The sequence below is a fragment of the Notolabrus celidotus genome, chromosome 7 (genome assembly GCF_009762535.1).
Source record: "Notolabrus celidotus isolate fNotCel1 chromosome 7, fNotCel1.pri, whole genome shotgun sequence".
Taxonomy (NCBI): Eukaryota; Metazoa; Chordata; class Actinopteri; order Labriformes; family Labridae; genus Notolabrus; species Notolabrus celidotus.
The window spans coordinates 35,819,623-35,838,145 of NC_048278.1; the positions used below are offsets into that span (position 1 = coordinate 35,819,623).

Genomic DNA, 18,523 nt, shown 5'->3' on the forward strand with positions numbered 1-18,523 from the left:
TGCCCTCCTTTTCTTCAAGTCCTACTTCTTCCTTCCTTCCCGCTTTTCTTTCTTTCTGTCTTTCTTTCTTTCTTTCTTTCTTTCTTTCTTTCTTTCTTTCTTTCTTTCTTTCTTTCTTTCTTTCTTTCCCACTTACTTTCCTTTCCTCTTTTCTGTCTTCCTTTCCTTTCCTCATTTCCTAGACTGCTGGGGGACCTGACACACTGGGATCCTGTCTTCCCCTCTCTCTGTCTGTCTCTTCCTTTATCTCTTCCTGTCCCATTAAAGTTACTAACCATAGACCTTTCTGGAGTCCCTGAGCTCCCTTGTCTTGTAGGTTCCTCTGGATCTCTGCTGCTGTGGACGTGCCAGACTCCAGCTGCTACAACTACTACTATCCGTCTCCCCACTATCATCTCTCTCTCTTTCTTCATCTCCCTCTATCCCTCTCTCCAACACGGTAAGTCTCAGCAGATGTGTGTCTAACATGAGTCTGGTCCTGCTGGAGGTTTCTGCCTGTTAAAGGAAGTTTGTCCTTGCCACTGTAACTTGCTAAATGCTGCAAAGTGCTCTGCTCATGGTGGATTAAGATGAGATCAGACTGAGTCCTGTCTGTAAGAGGGGACTGGATCTGATCCGGTCTTGATGTTGGGTCTTTGTTAATAATAGAACATAGAGTACGGTCTAGACCTGCTCTGTTTGGAAAGAGTCTGAGGAAGACGTTTGTTGTGATTTGGCGCTGTATAAATACAGATTGATTGATTGATTGACTTTGAAACTATCTACAGGATATGATTGAGACTTCAGTTTGCGTACAGACAAAAACAAACACTTGGTACAGGACTTACTGGGAATCCCTGACACCAGTTTCAACGGTCGCAGCACTCTGACGGCTCGCAGTGTCCTCAGGTCAAGCTGAGACCCCACTTTGGACAAAATACTGCAGAGACACAAAGAGAGGGAGAGAAACAGAACATATATTAACAGACTGAATCTTTCAAAACGCTTTGCTGCTCATTTTATAGATCCGGTGTTATTGTTTAACACACCTCGGTTAGCTAGAAAAACGTACATCAGCATTTTAAAATCTGCTGTTCAAGACAAATAATAAAAAAAGAGGTAAAAAAAATAATAAAGTGGTCCACAATTTTTACACATGAATGCACAAAACCCCTCAAGGAATCAGGATCGACAGAAAGGCCTGTGCAGGGAGGAAAACCAAAGGCAAACAAATAGATCGACAGAGCACGACCGATCTGCGTCTCATTATCTCACACCATTATGAAGATTTTCACGATCACTCTCAAGCCACAGAATGAAAAGAGAAAGGATCTTGAATCTGCATCATGTGGTCAGCTCAGAGAATCAGATTACGTCACATGAAAGACAAAAACTGCACATCTCCTACGAGTCGCAAAACGTAACTTAAATACGTCTGATGACGGTTTAATGGACGACTGCAACAGGAAGGACTGAATCATCCTTTTACTGCCCAGTCCCCTGGTGGTGAGTGCATGTGTGAGGCTCTGGTGTAAAGTCAGCCACAGACAGGTTGGAAAATTCCATGCTCTGTCTTGTACGGGGGCGGAAGGCAGGGTCTGTCCAACAGGAGGGGAGGGGGAGTGAGGGGGCGTACAGAGAGAGAGACAGATAAAGAGAGAGAAAGAGAGAGAGGGGGATGCTCTGAGGAGGAGCAGAGAGAGAAACTAGGGGGAAGAGAAGACAGTGACCTCAACTCAGACATCACTTAAAGATTACACGGGTTGTGAGGATGACATTAACGGGGTTTTCTTCTACTTCTTGCAAGAAGCTTCTTTAAAGGGGACATATCACGCTTTTTTCATCAACATATATTGGTCTAAGAGGTCCCCAAAACATGTCTTTAAAGTTTATGCTCAAAAAAACACTTTGAAATCAGATTTTGGTCTGCCGGAAAAGCCCTCTTTTTCAGTCCTCCTCAGAACACTCTGTTTTCTCTCTGACCACGCCCCCTCAGGAAGTGGATGTGCCTCGGCTCTCCAGCACGTTGATCTAATGTTTACATGTTGGCTGAATATACACGGCTGCTCAGAGATCACGTTACTTCAACCCTCTGAATCTGATCCAGAATCTGATCCTGACGGAGAGGCGCCTGCAGCAGGACCTTTCTGAAGGATTGGTCACAGATTTAGTGTTTCTTGTTGTTTTATTTATCAGTATGTCGACGTGTGTCTTGGTACACAGCTACGAACATGTAGCTATGTGGCTATGCTAACTAGCGCTAGCACTTATCCATGATAAATAAAAATCATCCACTAGATCTTCAAATCTGCAGACATGGGGAGTAAAACCGACCTCTGCCAGAAAGGCAGCAAGACCTTTTCTGAAGGATTGGTCACAGATTCTGTGTTTCTTGTTGTTTTATTTGTCAGTATGTCGACGTGTGTCTTGGTACACAGCTACAGCTGCAGCTATGAACATATAGCTATGTAGCTATGCTAACTAGCGCTAGCACTTATCCATGATAAATAAAAATCATCCACTATATCTTCAAATCTGCAGACGTGGGGAGTAAAACCGACCTTTGTGTTTATTAAGACAGCCTACAACTAGCATGCCTCCCTCCTAAGCTCCTTGTTAGCACACATTTGTGCAGGTAATGAAAAACGGGGGAGGGGGTTCAGTATTATTTTATACAGTCTATGGGCTGAACAAGCTCCGAGCTCTGACTCCGTGACAGACCGGATATTGTTGTTATGTAACAAAAACACTGAAGTCTGAAACGGCTCGTTTCACACACATTTACAGAAAGGTGGAGAAATCAGAACAGGGGCAGAATGGATTTTTTTCATTCTTGGGGGGTTTGTAGACAGGGACACATATTTCAGGTAAAGAACCATTAAAAAGTCAATTTTGCATGATATGTCACCTTTAATGCATTAACTAATGTGTTAGTTAATGTTAGGTAATACATTATAACGATTATTAAACTGTTAATTAATGCTTAATAATGCATTAACTAACGCTAATTAAGGGACCCTTATTGTAAAGTGTTACCGAATAAATAAATATAAAAATAAAAAAAAAAAAAAAAAATGGATAAGTAAATAAAAGCATTAAAAGGACAATAAAATAGGTTTTCAGAGTAAGAGGATGACATCACATCGGTAAAATTAGAAAAAAAAAGGGAAAAGGATAAATTAGGAACACTAAAATAATAAATTAAAAAATAAATTAAAACAATAAATAATCAAATACAATTTAGAACAATTAATTAGTTGGATAAAAGGTAAAAATAATAATACAAAAATATAAATGTTCTTGGTATCAGCTTTTTTTTTTTTGTTGTTTAGTTTGCTGTCCTTGTGATGCATTATGAAACATGGATTTTGAAAGGTGATCTCTATTTATTGGTTCTCATAATACCTTTAAATACTCAGCCGGTGCATGAAATATGACAGAATAGAATATCCTTATAGTCATGTAATTGTATTTCAGTGCAAAATGTTTCTGAGCTTATAAAATACAAAATATGTGCTAAAAAAACCCCAAAATTCAACTGTTATTGCACAATTCCCTTTAGGTCAGGTATCAGAGTATATGAATGAATTTATGTTTTAGCAGCGTTCAGTACATGTGTTACCTCTGTGTGTGTTCTGGACATAAACAGAGGACCTCAGTGTGTCAATTCAAATTTGTAACTCTCTGTATATACATTGTTTGTTTCAGCCCTCACATCCAACCACAGCAGCGTGAGTAATTTGTCACAAATGCATCTGCAACTACGGAGCAAAGAGGTGCAATCTCAGCGCTGTCAAAGTGTGTTTGCTACAGATGCTCTGAAACTGAACATCTGGGCGTCTTGCATGCGTTTTCATAGAATGAGAAATAGAACGAATCTTAAGAAGCTGTCGCACCGAAAAGAAAACTATCCCTTCAATTGAGACGGTCATAAAGCGCCTGATTGGACACGAAAGTTCCTGATATGAGGAAATGAACGAGGCGCTGAGATGCAGTGGACTAAAAAGAAGATGTGACAGAAGGTGAATGTGGACTTAATTGAACCTAAATATTACATCTCTTCCACCCTAACTTCCTCTCCCCTTCCCTTTCCTATCATTCCTTTTCTACCCCTCCTTGTCCTGCCCTCCATCTCTCTCCAGGTTGGTTGCTAATTCCTGTAAGAGGTCATTTATTAACAGACGCTGTACCGGCAGCCAAGACCCTCATTCCCTCAATGGCTTTTTAACTGCCCCGGCTAAAGGCCACGATGCAGAGCTGCAAAAACACCGGAGCTCAGCAGAATACGCCTCAAACCGCCTCAGGTCCAACGGGGACGCAACACCAACAGTGTGACACGGTCTGCTCTGAAAAGGGGTAAACACATCTTCACAATTCATCCCTGTGAGACAGAAACCACTAGATTCTTGCAGACAACCCAATCCACCAGGATGCAGTCACCCCTGGCAACGGGTGAACCTGGACCGCAGTGCGCCGTAGCGGCCAGTAGAGGGAGCAGCGACTGTGCTGCCTGGTTGTGATGGAGATGGAGGGATAAGAGGAAGGAGGAGGAGGGGGAGGGTTTGTCAGGAGGGAAGAGAGCCATAAGAGTGTAGAGGAGGATGAGGGAAGAGTTAAACTGGGAGGAGAGGAAGAAGAAGGGATGAATACAGAAACTTGAGTGGCTCTTTTTTAATTTCATTCTTAATATCTGAATAAATTCTATCATGATATTTTGCTTTTAGCTTTCAAGAATGTTCCAGGAAGTTTAAATGAAAGCTGCTACATTAACAAACTGTGTCCTCCATAACTACCATCCCCTCTTCTGGACAATCCATCCCTATTCCATCTGCTGTCACCAACCTCAGTGTTACATTGGACCCTCAACTAACCTTTGACAACCACATTAAACATCTGTACAAATCCTGCTTCTTCCACTTAAGGAACATTGCCAGACTCCGCCCTTCCCTTGTCCACGCCTTCATCTCCTCCAGACTCTACTACTGCAATGCCGTCCTCATTGGGACCCCCCCAGCAAAAGTCTCCACAAGCTCCAACTAATTCAGAACACCACAGCCAGGATCTTACTCAGAGTCAGAAAACACGAACACATCACCCCAGCACTCCGCACACTTTATTATCTTTGTTCCTGTGTGTGTTCAGAGATCCTGTGTAACCATGGTAACCATCCATCCATCCATCTTCTTCCGCTTATCCGGGTCCGGGTCGCGGGGGCAGCAGTCTCAGCAGGGAAGCCCAGACACTCCTCTCCCCGGGCACTTCCACCAGCTCTTCTGGGAGGATACCGAGGCGCTCCCAGGCCAGCTGAGAGACATAGTCTCGCCAGCGTGTCCTGGGCCTTCCCCGTGGCCTCCTCCCAGTCGGACATGCCCGAAACACCTCCCCAGGGAGACGCCCGGGAGGCATCCTAACCAGATGCCCGAACCACCTCATCTGGCTCCTCTCGATCCAGAGGAGCAGCGGCTCTACTTTGAGCCTCTCCCGGATGTCTGAGCTCCTGACCCTCTCTCTAAGGCTGAGCCCAGACACCCTGCGGAGAAAGCTCATTTCGGCCGCTTGTATTCGCGATCTCGTTCTTTCGGTCACTACCCACAGCTCGTGATCATAGGTGAGGGTCGGAACGTAGATTGACCGGTAAATTGAGAGCTTTGCCTTCTGGCTCAGCTCTCTCTTCACCACGACAGACCGGTACAGCGCCCGCATCACTGCAGACGCCGCCCCGATCCGTCTGTCAATCTCCCGCTCCCTTTTCCCCTCACTCGTGAACAAGACCCCGAGATACTTGAACTCCTCCGCCTGGGGCAAAGACATGGTAACATTGTTTACATATGAGATTAGCATGTCGATGAGAAACGATGCTAGCCCCGATGTTCCCTGCGAGCTGAGGAGAAGGAGGCAAGGATGACGTGCTGGTACTGAGGTGCAAGCTAAGAAAAGACGACATGGACCTGTACTTCCATCCACTGTTATGGGGGAATGTAAGATCTATCTATGATAAGGTGGACGAGCTAACCCAGCACCAGAGGGAATACTGGCGGAGTAGCATCATGCTAACAGAGCTAACACCGGACACGAACGCCACATTGGAAGGATTTCACCTGCTGTGGGCGGACAGGATACAGGAGAGCAAGACTGAACTAACTGGTGAAGAAGGCCAGCTCGGTCCTGGACCCTGTGGAGGTGGTGGCTGACAGGAGGATTATGGCCAAGTTGTCGTCTCTGATGGACATTTCTTTTCTATTTAAATTCTTGTACTGTACACCTTCTCATTTGCTGCTGTAACTCCATGAATTTCCCCGTTGTGGGACGAATAAAGGAGTATCTTATCTTATCTTACTTCACTAGCTTCCCATCACGGCAAGAATCAACTACAAAAGTCGAAACGCCCCACCATACCTCAAAGGACTCCTCACTCAGCAAACCCCAACCCAGGATGTCACGCTCTGCACATCAAAACCTCCTCCACCCTCCAAGAAGCAAGCTCCTGGAGTCAACAGGTGAGAGGTTTTCAGAGGACCAGAAAGACAACATGGATGAGGAGAGGAGGAGGAGGAGAATCCTTGATTCAGTGATTACTGTAGGAAAACCTCGGTCACATGACTCCAGCTGTCCGGCTGTCCGGCGGTCCTGCTCCGTGCTAGGTTCTGAAAATGAAACCGGTAGGTGTTGACGGAGCCGGACTGCAGTGGATCCATCTGCACCTCACAGCTATCAATGCCAACATAGACTGAGGTCAACTACTGCTTCACACCTGCACAGAAACTGCACATTGCTGAACACAATGGAAGTCTTCACACAAGAAGATAAAACAGACTGCGAGTTATATCCCAGATTTTGAGCTAGCTAAGATGCTACTCTTTGTCTCGAACTACTTCCCATACTGTCTCTCTTTTTATCCCTTCGTTAGCTTCAGTTCTGATGGACAGGAAAGGTCCAGTCATCCTCTAAATAACAGCCGTTCTACAAACACATCCAGGAGGTTTGCGCTTGTTACACTATCAGTCTGGATTTCCCTGATGAAATACAATCTGGGCGGGGAAGAGATAGAACATCCCCTGAGGGACACAGAGTGAGAGAAAGAGAGGGAAGACTGGAAGAGAGTGATAGTCCTGTGTCAAAAGTGTGAGATTCAACTGCGTAGAGAGAGAGAGGGAGAAAAGAGAGAGAGAGAGACTGACAGAAATCCTCTAGGGAGAAGGGAAAGAGGGAGAGCTTTATCAGCGGAGGGAGAAGGTGTTTGGACGGTGATGACAGAGGCTCTCACTGCTGGGAAACACCTAACAATCAACCTGTAAAGCGTGCACACACACACAGACACACACTTGAAATTGTTATGTATATACAGTATATTCACTTCCACATGTTAGCTCCAGCACTGTACGTCACTGAAACACTCAAAGTCTTGTATTTGTCTGTTCTTTAAATTAAAAGTTGTAAACTTTCTGCCCTTCTGGGATCAAAAAAAGTTCTCTGAATCTGAATCACGTCATGTTTGTCATTCCACTGACTCACTCTGTCTTTGGAGAAGGTGCATTAAAGTTTGTTTTGCTCCCTCATCTTAGTCTGAGCAGCATCATACTGGATTATTTCACAGCTCAAAGTATCGCTTGGAAGATTTTAAAACCAGGGTTTAGGATCATCTGTGCTGTCTTGATGGTGAGCCTACTTTTAAGAGTAGGCTTCAAACTTTCCTTTATGTTAAAGCTTATAGTTAGAGCCGACTCAAGCTTGGACCACCTCTTAGTTATGCTGCTATAGGCTTAGACTGACACACTGGGATCCTATCCCCACATCCCTTACTTTAACTCTCCCTGTCCCATTAAAGTTACTAACCATAGACCTCCATTGTCTCTGGATCTCTCCAGTAGGAAGTCAAAGTCATCTCCCTCTATCCCTCTCTCCAACTCGGTCTCAGCAGATGTGTGTCTAACATGAGTCTGGTCCTGCTGGAGGTTTCTGCCTGTTAAAGGAAGTTTGTCCTTGCCACTGTAACTGACCCACTGGGATCCTGTCTTCCCCTCTCTCTGTCCTCTCTCTGCCTGTCTCTTACTTTAACTCTCCCTGTCCCATTTCCTACTTCCTTGCTTTCCTCCTTTCTGCCCTCCTTTTCTTCTTCCAGTCCTACTTCTTCCTTCCTTCCTTCCCACTTTTCTTTCTTTCTTCCTTTCCTGTCCTCTTTTTTGTCTTCCTTTCCTCCTCATTTCCTAGACTGCTGGGGGACCTGACACACTGGGATCCTGTCTTCCCCTCTCTCTCCTCTCTCTGTCTGTCTCTCACTTTAACTCTTCCTGTCCCATTAAAGTTACTAACCATAGACCTTTCTGGAGTCCCTGAGCTCCCTTGTCTCGTAGGTTCCTCTGGATCTCTGCTGCTGTGGACGTGCCAGACTCCAGCTGCTACAACTACTACTATCCGTCTCCCCACTATCATCTCTCCCTCTCTCTTCATCTCCCTCTATCCCTCTCTCCAACACGGTCTCAGCAGATGTGTGTCCAACATGAGTCTGGTCCTGCTGGAGGTTTCTGCCTGTTAAAGGAAGTTTGTCCTTGCCACTGTAACTTGCTAAATGCTGCAAAGTGCTCTGTTCATGGTGGATTAAGATGAGATCAGACTGAGTCCTGTTTGTAAGATGGGACTGGATCTGATCCGGTCTTGATGTTGGGTCTTTGTTAATAATAGAACACAGAGTACGGTCTAGACCTGCTCTGTTTGGAAAGAGTCTGAGGATAACGTTTGTTGTGATTTGGCGCTGTATAAATAAAGATTGATTGAACATTTTTTGCGACTGTTTGAAAACTCTCAGAAACTACAAACTCTTTGGGATTTGTAGTTTTTCTTGATGATGATGATGATTGACGGCCCTGACGATGAACACCTCACGGGTCACTCGGCACCTTCTCCCTCCGCCAGGTCTCTCCCCAGTTCATGCCGTCACCATAGCAACCTGCAATTCCTCTCCTCTCCTCTCCTCTCCTCCGAGTCTCCACGGTTACCGACCTGCTCTCATTCATAAGCGTTACCAGGGCAACGCAGCCCTCCGCTCATTGATGGAATCTCGGTGCTGCCGCAGCAAACAGGGGGAAGGAAAGGGAAGCGGGTCTCCTAACGATTGATTTTCAACCCCCCCCCGCCCCCCCCCCCCCCCCCCCCCACCCCCCCCCCCCCACCTCACGTTATCCTTACCTACCCCCTCACACCCTGCTCACGCGCCGCACACCAGCATAGGAACTTCCCCCCTCCATGCACACACACACACTCAAACACACACACACACACACATACTGGTGGAGGTGCAGCATTTTACTGCATACAAACACAGAAACACTCACATTAAGAATACGTGCACACACACACACACACACACACACACACACATAAACAGGAGATGTGATGACAGTGACGAATGCAGCGCAGCACAGGTAGTAAAGATGACCCAGTTTCTCTGCTGCTGCAAATTTGGGGCTTTAAGACGTAAACAGAGACATAAATCTCACACTGAAACACAAACACATGAGCCCCTTTTACAGAGTGTGTTTACGCCTTACCGTCAGTGAACATGTCTGTGGTATGGTGAGGTTACTACAGGCTTAAGTCAGCATCAGAGGCTGTTCCAGTAACAGAGGCGAAATGGCATCACCGTCACTGGAACGGCGCTGCGTGTGTAAGTAAATCTCACGCTGTCTGTTTACACATCACCCCTCACATGCTTCTGCTACACCCATAGACTGTTTCAGAAGCGCTGTTTTGAGGCCAGTCGGCGGCGGCAGCCATGTTGGAAATGTTGAACTCAACATAACTGCTGTCGAGCGAGTGTGACGTAAAAGAGGCGGGCTTTGAGCCTCCTCGCCAACAGCTACAGTGTTCCCGCCTGTCAATCAAGTCAGCTGTGCCTCTCGTAATGAAAAACTCATAATGAGTTCCGTGACGTCACCCATCTGTTCCTGAGCGCTGTTTTGAAGCCAGTCGTCGGTGGGAGCCATATTGGTAATGCAGAACTCCACCAAACTTAGTGTGAGGTACAGAGGCGGGCTTTGAGCCTCCTCGCCAACAGCTACAGTGTTCCCGCCTGTCAATCAAGTCAGCTGTGCCTCTCGTAATCTTAATATCTTCTAAACTGCAGTGTTGTGAAAAAATTCACCCCCCGTACAGTGTGTGCCGATCAAGAAATGAGCTATCCAAACTACACTCTTTTTTTTGTACCAGGTTGTAAACATGTTTATTTCTGTTGTAAAGATCGTCTGTTTTGAATTGGTGTGTTTGTGGGTTCCGGTACTTTCAGAGCCAGCCTCAAGTGGACACTCAAGGAACTGCAGTTTTTGACACTTTCGCATTGGACTTCTATTTTTAGACCAGAGGTTGCAGCTTGGTTACACCGTGATGCTTTTTAAATCCTACACAGAGACACCAAGGTTGCACTTCTGGGAGTTTTTCCAATAGGCACTGCTCTGAAATCTAACTGTAAACAGAGCCAGGTACAAATGACTAATTCAAATTCCACAAGATCCGTGTCCGGTCTGTCTCTGATCTGTCAGGGCACCAGATCTGATAGGTTTCTATTCTAGTCAATGTGTTAACTTCCACTGGATCCCCATTGTCTCTGATCCATTACTTCTATTTCTGCCGGATGCCGGAGCACGAAGCATCGATCTCAACAGAGCAGAGCTTGCATGAAATCTGGTTGTTTTAGTCAGGATTATGCTAAAATATATTTTCCCCAAATGGAGCGACGCCTGCGAGCTAGTTCAGGCAGACAACTCGAGCTGCAATGCCATACACGTCACATGTCCCACTCTCATAACCATCATCCAATCCTGCCCTCTGCCTCTCAAATTAGCGGTCTATTTAAACTGGGGAAAAATCTCCCATCTCTCCCATCTCTGCCTGTCAACGCCTCTGCTGCCTGCATGCCTATTGCTGATATTTTCTTCTTCCCCGCCGCCTCCCCAGCTTCCACCTGCAGGCTCCGGGGGGTGTTCAGTATGTTTTGCTCATCACTCCTCAAAGTCTGCATGTAAACTTATCTGCAGGGAGTGATGAGGCCGGAGCCTGGGCGCCAAACATGAAGGTTACCAAAGTGCTGCACAACAAAAACCGACAGTAGAAATAAATAATAGTAAAATTTAAAATACAGTACATTAAAAGACAAACAGAGGCCAACATAAACTCTCATGCTGTATTAAAAGCCAGGGAGTAAAAATGAGTTTTAAGACGTGATTTAAAAGTATCCAGGGTGGGGGTCATTTTGACTTGGGTGGGTGGCTCATTCCACAGTTTAGGAGCTACCACTGAAAAAGTTCCCTATTAAGAGCCAACCTAACACATATTGGTCTAAGAGGTCCCCAAAACATGTCTTTAAAGTTTATGCTCAAAAAAACACTTTGAAATCAGATTTTGGTCTGCCTGAAAAACCCTCTTCTTCAGTCCTCCTCAGAACACTCTGTTTTCTCTCTGACCACGCCCCCTCAGGAAGTGGATGTGCCTCGGCTGTCCAGCACGTTGATCTAATGTTTACATGTTGGCTGAATATACACGGCTGCTCACAGATCATGTTACTTCAACCCTCTCAATCTGATCCAGAATCTGATCCTGACGGAGAGGCGCCTGCAGCAGGACCTTTCTGAAGGATTGGTCACAGATTTAGTGTTTCTTGTTGTTTTATTTATCAGTATGTAGACGTGTGTCTTGGTACACAGCTACGAACATGTAGCTATGTGGCTATGCTAACTAGCGCTAGCACTTATCCATGATAAATACAAATCATCCACTAGATCTTCAAATCTGCAGACGTGGGGAGTCAAACCGACCTCTGCCAGAAAGGCAGCGGGACCTTTCTGAACCATTGGTCACAGATTCTGTGTTTCTTGTTGTTTTATTTGTCAGTATGTAGACGTGTGTCTTGGTACACAGCTACAGCTGCAGCTATGAACATGTAGCTATGTGGCTATGCTAATTAGCGCTAGCACTTATCCATGACAAATAAAATCCTCCACTAGATCTTCAAATCTGCAGACGTGGGGAGTAAAACCGACCTTTGTGTTTATTAAGACAGCCTACAACTAGCATGCCTCCCTCCTAAGCTCCTTGTTAGCACACGTGTGCAGGTAATGAAAAACAGAGGAGGGGATTCAGTATTATTTTATACAGTCTATGGGCTGAACAAGCTCCCAGCTCTGACTCCATGACAGACCGGATATTGTTGTTACGTAACAAAAACACGGAAGTCTGAAACGGCTCGTTTCACACACATTTACAGAAAGGTGGAGAAATCAGAACAGGGGCAGAATGGATTTTTTTCATTCTCAGGGGTTTGTAGACATGCCAGGGAAACATATTTCAGGTAGAGAACCATTAAAAAGTCAATTTTGCATGATATGTCACCTTTAAAACCAGGCTGCTGGTTAACCAGACACTTTCAAACTGCCTCTGATTGGTCAATTCGTGAGCATTAACACTCTGCAGTTTTGCAACAGAGTCAAAAAGGCAGCCTGCACTTCCATTAAGCCATGCCAGTGCATTCCTTGTAGACTTTCCTCTGACTCCAAAGAGCAGAAGAGAAGATTAAAATAGCCAACTTTTAGCTCTTCTACCCGGTGACTTGTGTGTTTTGATGATTTTCAAGGTTTGCTCATCTCCTTGAGGGGTTTCACTGTGTTCCTGAAACATTAAACAGAGGTTCAGACAGAGGACTGAAATATTTTTATTTTTTGCATCCAGGCTCAGAGGATTCAGAAGAATCTGCCTGATGGGCAAAACTACAGAAACAAGATTCAAGTGGATGCACACTGGAGTGCAGGGCTGTATGTTTCCAGCTTATGTAAACTGGTGGATGGAGCAGAGGACGGGGATCTGGGTTGCATTCAGGATCAAATATCTCATTGTGTAAATGTTGGTGCACTTCATTAATTCAGGGCTGCATAAATTAGCAGTGAAAACAAAAATCTTTGCATATATTTTTAAATTAAAAAGCAGTTGTTTCAAAGGACAGAGCGTTCCAAAAATACACAGCTGCAACTCCAGAGTGCTGATATTCTCACACACCGCTAATTATGAGTTATTGTGTGTAATGCACGGCCATCACACTGCGGCTTATTTGGCAAAAATAGAAACACACACACACACACACACACACACACACACACAACATGCAAAGACTGGGAAGAGTTCCAAACAGTGACATGTGCATGAGCTGTGCATGTGTGTGTGTATGCACATGGATTGTGTGTGTTTCGTGTGGAAATAGTGTGGGAGTGCCATGTGTCATCACAGTGTGAGCTCCTGTCCCCTCAGCTTCTCCCACTGAGCCCTCAGCCCCCTCTTTCTCTCTCTCACACACACACACACACTAATTCAAACACACACATGATGGACAATGTTCCCGTGTGACACGGCCGTGCACAGTAAAGGAATCTGCACAATATGTTCGAACGTAGTGTCAGGAATAAACAAATGGCATCATGCATGTTGAAATCATGGACCACTGGTGATAGGTGGTGTCCAAAGAAAAAGTTGTTGCATTGTCTCCTTGGTCAAAATGACTTGTTATCACAGGAACACTGAGTACATACAATGTATGGATGCATGCTCCTGTGCTGGACATACAACAAAATAATTTCCAAGCATTGGAACAAAAAAAGTACAGAGAAGTTTTGTGATTAAACTCAATAACAGCAATCTTGATTTGCCTTGATATAAGAATGTGTGTTTAATTCTATTGTCACTTTTTGGTTTTAGTTGAATCCGTAATAAAGTCCACAGCAAACAAGAAACAAAGTGGTTTTATAGTGTGACAACAGACCTCTTTTTATTTTCATTTATTCATTTAAATGTATTTAATTTATGTATTTTAATCAAATTTGCTACATACTTATTTATATTTGTATTTATATTTTGCATTAATATTTATTACAGACTTATTTGTATATTTATTTATTTTATTTTATGTAAATATTTTACAGTAGTCAGACTTTTTTGTAATTTGATTTCTTCATTTGATTTAATTAATATTAACAGTCTTATTTTTATTGTATTTATATTTTTATTTACATTTATTGCAGACTGATTTTTATTTATATTTACTTTATTTTATTTATGTTGACAACAGACTTATTCTTATTTTTATTAATTCATTTAAATGTATTTAATTTATATTTATTAGACTTATTAGAATTTATGTATGTCAATAAAATTTGCTACAGACTTATTTATGTTTTTATTTATATTTTCAATTAATATTTAGTATAGACTTGTTTGTACATTTATTTATATTATTTTATGTAAATATATTACAGATGTATTTTTATTTTTATTCATGTATGTAATCTAGACTGGATACAGACTCATTTGTAATTTTATTTCTTCACTTGATTTAATTGATATTGTTACCAGACTTATTCTTGTTTTATTTACATTTTGTATTTTTATTAATAACAGCCTATCTTTATTTTATTTATATTTTTATTTACATTTATTGCAGACTGATTTTTATTTATATTTATTTTATTTATGTTGACAACAGACTTATTCTTATTTATGCATTTTATTTTATCAATATTGATTACAGGCTTATTTTTATTTATATTTATATTATTTATTTTTATTGATTACAGACTTAATTTTAATATTTGTTTATTTGTATTTGCATTGACTACAGACTTATTTTTATTTATTTATTTTATTTTATTAATATTGATTACAGACTTATTTTTATTTATTAATTTTATTTCATCAATATTGATTATAGACTTATTTTTATTTATATTATTTATTTGTATTGATTACAGGCTCATTTTTATTTATATTTATATCATTTATTTTCATTGATTACAGACTTATTTTTATTTATTAATTTTATTTTATTAATATTGATTACAGGCTTATTTTTATTTATATTTATATCATTTATTTGTATTGATTACAGGCTTATTTTTTATTTTATTTATATCATTTATTTTCATTGATTACAGACTTAATTTTATTATTTATTTATTTGTATTTGCATTGACTACAGACTTATTTTTATTTGTATTATTCATCCCATTGTATTTTATCTATATTGAATACAGACATATAAAAACATGGATAAAATCTCTATGATGTCACCCATTGGCTTCTGCAAAGGTGTTATGAAGCCTAACATTGGTGGTCGCCATGTTGGATATTCTGACTCAACCTAACCTTCAACCAATCTAGAAACCAGCAGAGAGGTGGATCTGAGGCGGGCTTTAAACCTCCTGGGAAACTTGACAAACAACTGTGTCAAGTTGACCACGCCTATTTGAAAATGTATGCATAACTTAGCCTCTATTATCAGAATAAATAGGTCTAAAAAAAATCACCCCGCTGCACAGTTTGTAGTATTGCAATTGAACCAAAATTTGTGTGTGTGTGTGTCAGACATCTGTCTTTTTAAAATCTCTGGGCTGTTAAACAGTATGCCTTCCCTTCCTTGGAGGAGCAGATGGTCTCCAAAAGACTCATGTCCATTTTGCACATGTCAGTGTCGTGCAAATGTAAACTCTACATTGAAGCCCAGTTAAGTGAGGTGATGTTTGCAGAGCGGCGTGGACACAGTCAGGGCGGTAAACTCTTCCCTAGAAAAATCAAGGTAAGACAATAAAATGATCCCTCTCTCCAAACCTCTCAGAGCAGCGCTCTCTCTCTCTCTCTCTCTACACGGGGCATTAAGCAGCACTTTACGACCGTTATGTCACTACTCGCTCTGACCCCCGCTACCAAGGGTGGTACACTCCACTCACTCTCACTTATTGGGGCGGACCATGTGCTGCGTGCAGAGGGGGAGTCGGGGGGTTGGGGTGGGAGAACTGGTTGAGGTGAACGGGGGTTTGCTATAATGACTCCATCACCTCAGGGCTCGGGAATCATGTTCTACAGCTTCTATCATCACACTCCCGTCTCTCAAACACATCTCTTGTTATCTCTCTCTCCTTTTTTCTTTTTTCTTTTTTTCCAGTCCTCTTTCCATCTCCTGGTTGGTGAAGCTTTCATTGGCAGAGGCAGGATGGAAGCACTCTCATTCTGACCACATTCTCCATCCTCATCCCCCCCCTTCCTCTCCCCTTCCCTCTCTTCATTTTCTCGCTCTCACATTATTGCTGATCTCAGCAGAGTGCTAACACTCAGCTGATGGACTCTCTCTCTCTCTCTACCTCCACCCCCAATCAGACTCTCTTATTTTCCCTCATGCTTTCCCTCCCCTCCCCACCTTCCTCCCACTCCTCCCATCTTAGTGCTTCTTCCAATTTAACTTCATGTATGATGAGGTGAAAGGACGCAGATGATGCAAATAAGGAGGCATAGTCTCTCTCCTTTCCTCCCTCCTAAGCACCCCTCTGTCTTTTGATCACTCACATATGTTTTATTAACCTTTATTTATCTAGGGGAGGGTTTGCTGAGTGGGCATGATTTTCTGCAAACACCCTGAGGCCACTGGAGGCTTTCAGAGCTGGAGCTTTTAGAGGGAACGCAGAAATTTGTTCTCATTTTTTAAAACTGTGGATCCGTCTCTGTCTCTGAGTCCAGTGTTTTATTTATTAACCCTTTGAACTCTATGATGGAAATAGTCTGCTTTTGTCTTTATGGTTGTTTTTTCCTTATTGTGATTTAAAGGTGACATATTATGCAAAATGGACTTTTTAATGGTTCTTTACCTGAAATATGTGTCCCTGTCTACAAACCCCCCGAGAATGAAAAGAATCCATTCTGCCCCTGTTCTGATTTCTCCACCTTTCTGTAAATGTGTGTGAAACGAGCCGTTTCAGACTTCAGTGTTTTTGTTACGTAACAACAATATCCGGTCTGTCACGGAGTCAGAGCTCGGAGCTTGTTCAGCCCATAGACTGTATAAAATAATACTGAATCCCCTCCTCCGTTTTTCATTACCTGCACACATGTGTGCTAACAAGGAGCTTAGGAGGGAGGCATGCTAGTTGTAGGCTGTCTTAATAAACACAAAGGTCGGTTTTACTCCCCACGTCTGCAGATTTGAAGATCTAGTGGATGATTTTTATTTATCATGGATAAGTGCTAGCGCTAGTTAGCATAGCCACATAGCTACATGTCATAGCTGTAGCTGTGTACCAAGACACACGTCAACATACTGACAAATAAAACAACAAGAAACACAGAATCTGTGACCAATCCTTCAGAAAGGTCCCGCTGCCTTTCTGGCAGAGGTCGGTTTTACTCCCCACGTCTGCAGATTTGAAGATCTAGTGGATGATTTTTATTTGTCATGGATAAGTGCTAGCGCTAGTTAGCATAGCCACATAGCTACATGTTCGTAGCTGTGTACCAAGACACACGTCGACATACTGATAAATAAAACAACAAGAAACACTAAATCTATGACCAATCCTTCAGAATGGTCCTGCTGCAGGCGCCTCTCCGTCAGGGTCAGATTCTGGATCAGATTCAGAGGGTTGAAGTAACGTGATCTCTGAGCAGCCGTGTATATTCAGCCAACATGTAAACATTAGATCAACGTGCCGGAGAGCCGAGGCACATCCACTTCCTGAGGGGGCGTGGTCAGAGAGAAAACAGACTGTTCTGAGGAGGACTGAAGAAGAGGGTTTTTCAGGCAGACCAAAATCTGATTTCAAAGTGTTTTTTTGAGCATAAACTTTAAAGACATGTTTTGGGGACCTCTTAGACCAATATATATTGATGAAAAAAGCATGATATGTCACCTTTAAATTCAACTTGACTTGACGCAGAAAAAACACAATTGAGTTGCAGATTTGTAAAAAATCTATAAATCAAGCATTGACAGGTCTGTCCTTAAAGCTAGGGTTGGTAGTCACAGAAAACTAGCATGAATTTGAATGTAGCATTTCCTCAGGACTCCATCTAACCCCTCCCCTTCTTCCCTCGGAGCTCCTCCAAAACGACACCCCCGCTCACATGCACGACCGCCACTGATTCGTGACCATATGATCTGATTCAAAAGCGCTCCTCAGCACATCATTTGTGTTTTGCACTCCGTCAACTCATGTCTCACTCAGCGTTATCATAGTGAAAGTTAAAAACACAAACAAACATGAAATGTACGCTCAGCAGGAGGCGGGCAGAACGGCAGGACGGGGGATGTGATTGGTTTCATAACTTGGCTCCTGCTGGCAGGGATTGGTTGGTGCAGCATCTTTAAAACCAAAGCCTTTGACTTAAAGTGTTATGAGTGTCAGTCTCTCTCCTCCTCTCATTTCTTTTCCTCTCAGGGTTTCTGTGTGTACGTCAACGTGTGTGAGTCGTGACTGAGCGACTTCTGCCACAGGGTCGTGAAAGTGTGCATGACTGCGAGCATGCACGTGTGCTGACTTCATTCTTGGCAAACACGCTGGAGAGAGAGAGAGAGAGATACTTGATGAGGGTAAGAATTAATGAGAGAGGACACACACACACACACACTCACTCAAACACAGACGGAGCGACTAGTGTATTTAGTATTCAGGGATGACAGTTCATTGATTTTGAGTGCCGTGCTGTGACGTCACGCTGTAATCTAATCTCTTACGGTAGACTCCGGGCC

General features: G+C 43.0%; 1 protein-coding gene across 1 annotated transcript in view; it reads right to left on the minus strand.

Moving 5' to 3' along the window:
- The window catches only part of cacna1ab (calcium channel, voltage-dependent, P/Q type, alpha 1A subunit, b), a 148,201-nt gene that overhangs the window by 111,725 nt on the left and 17,953 nt on the right, over positions 1-18,523 (minus strand). Inside the window, exon 3 of the mRNA XM_034688888.1 lies at positions 828-919. Coding sequence (XP_034544779.1) covers positions 828-919 — 92 coding nt within the window. The remainder of the gene's footprint in view (positions 1-827; positions 920-18,523) is intronic.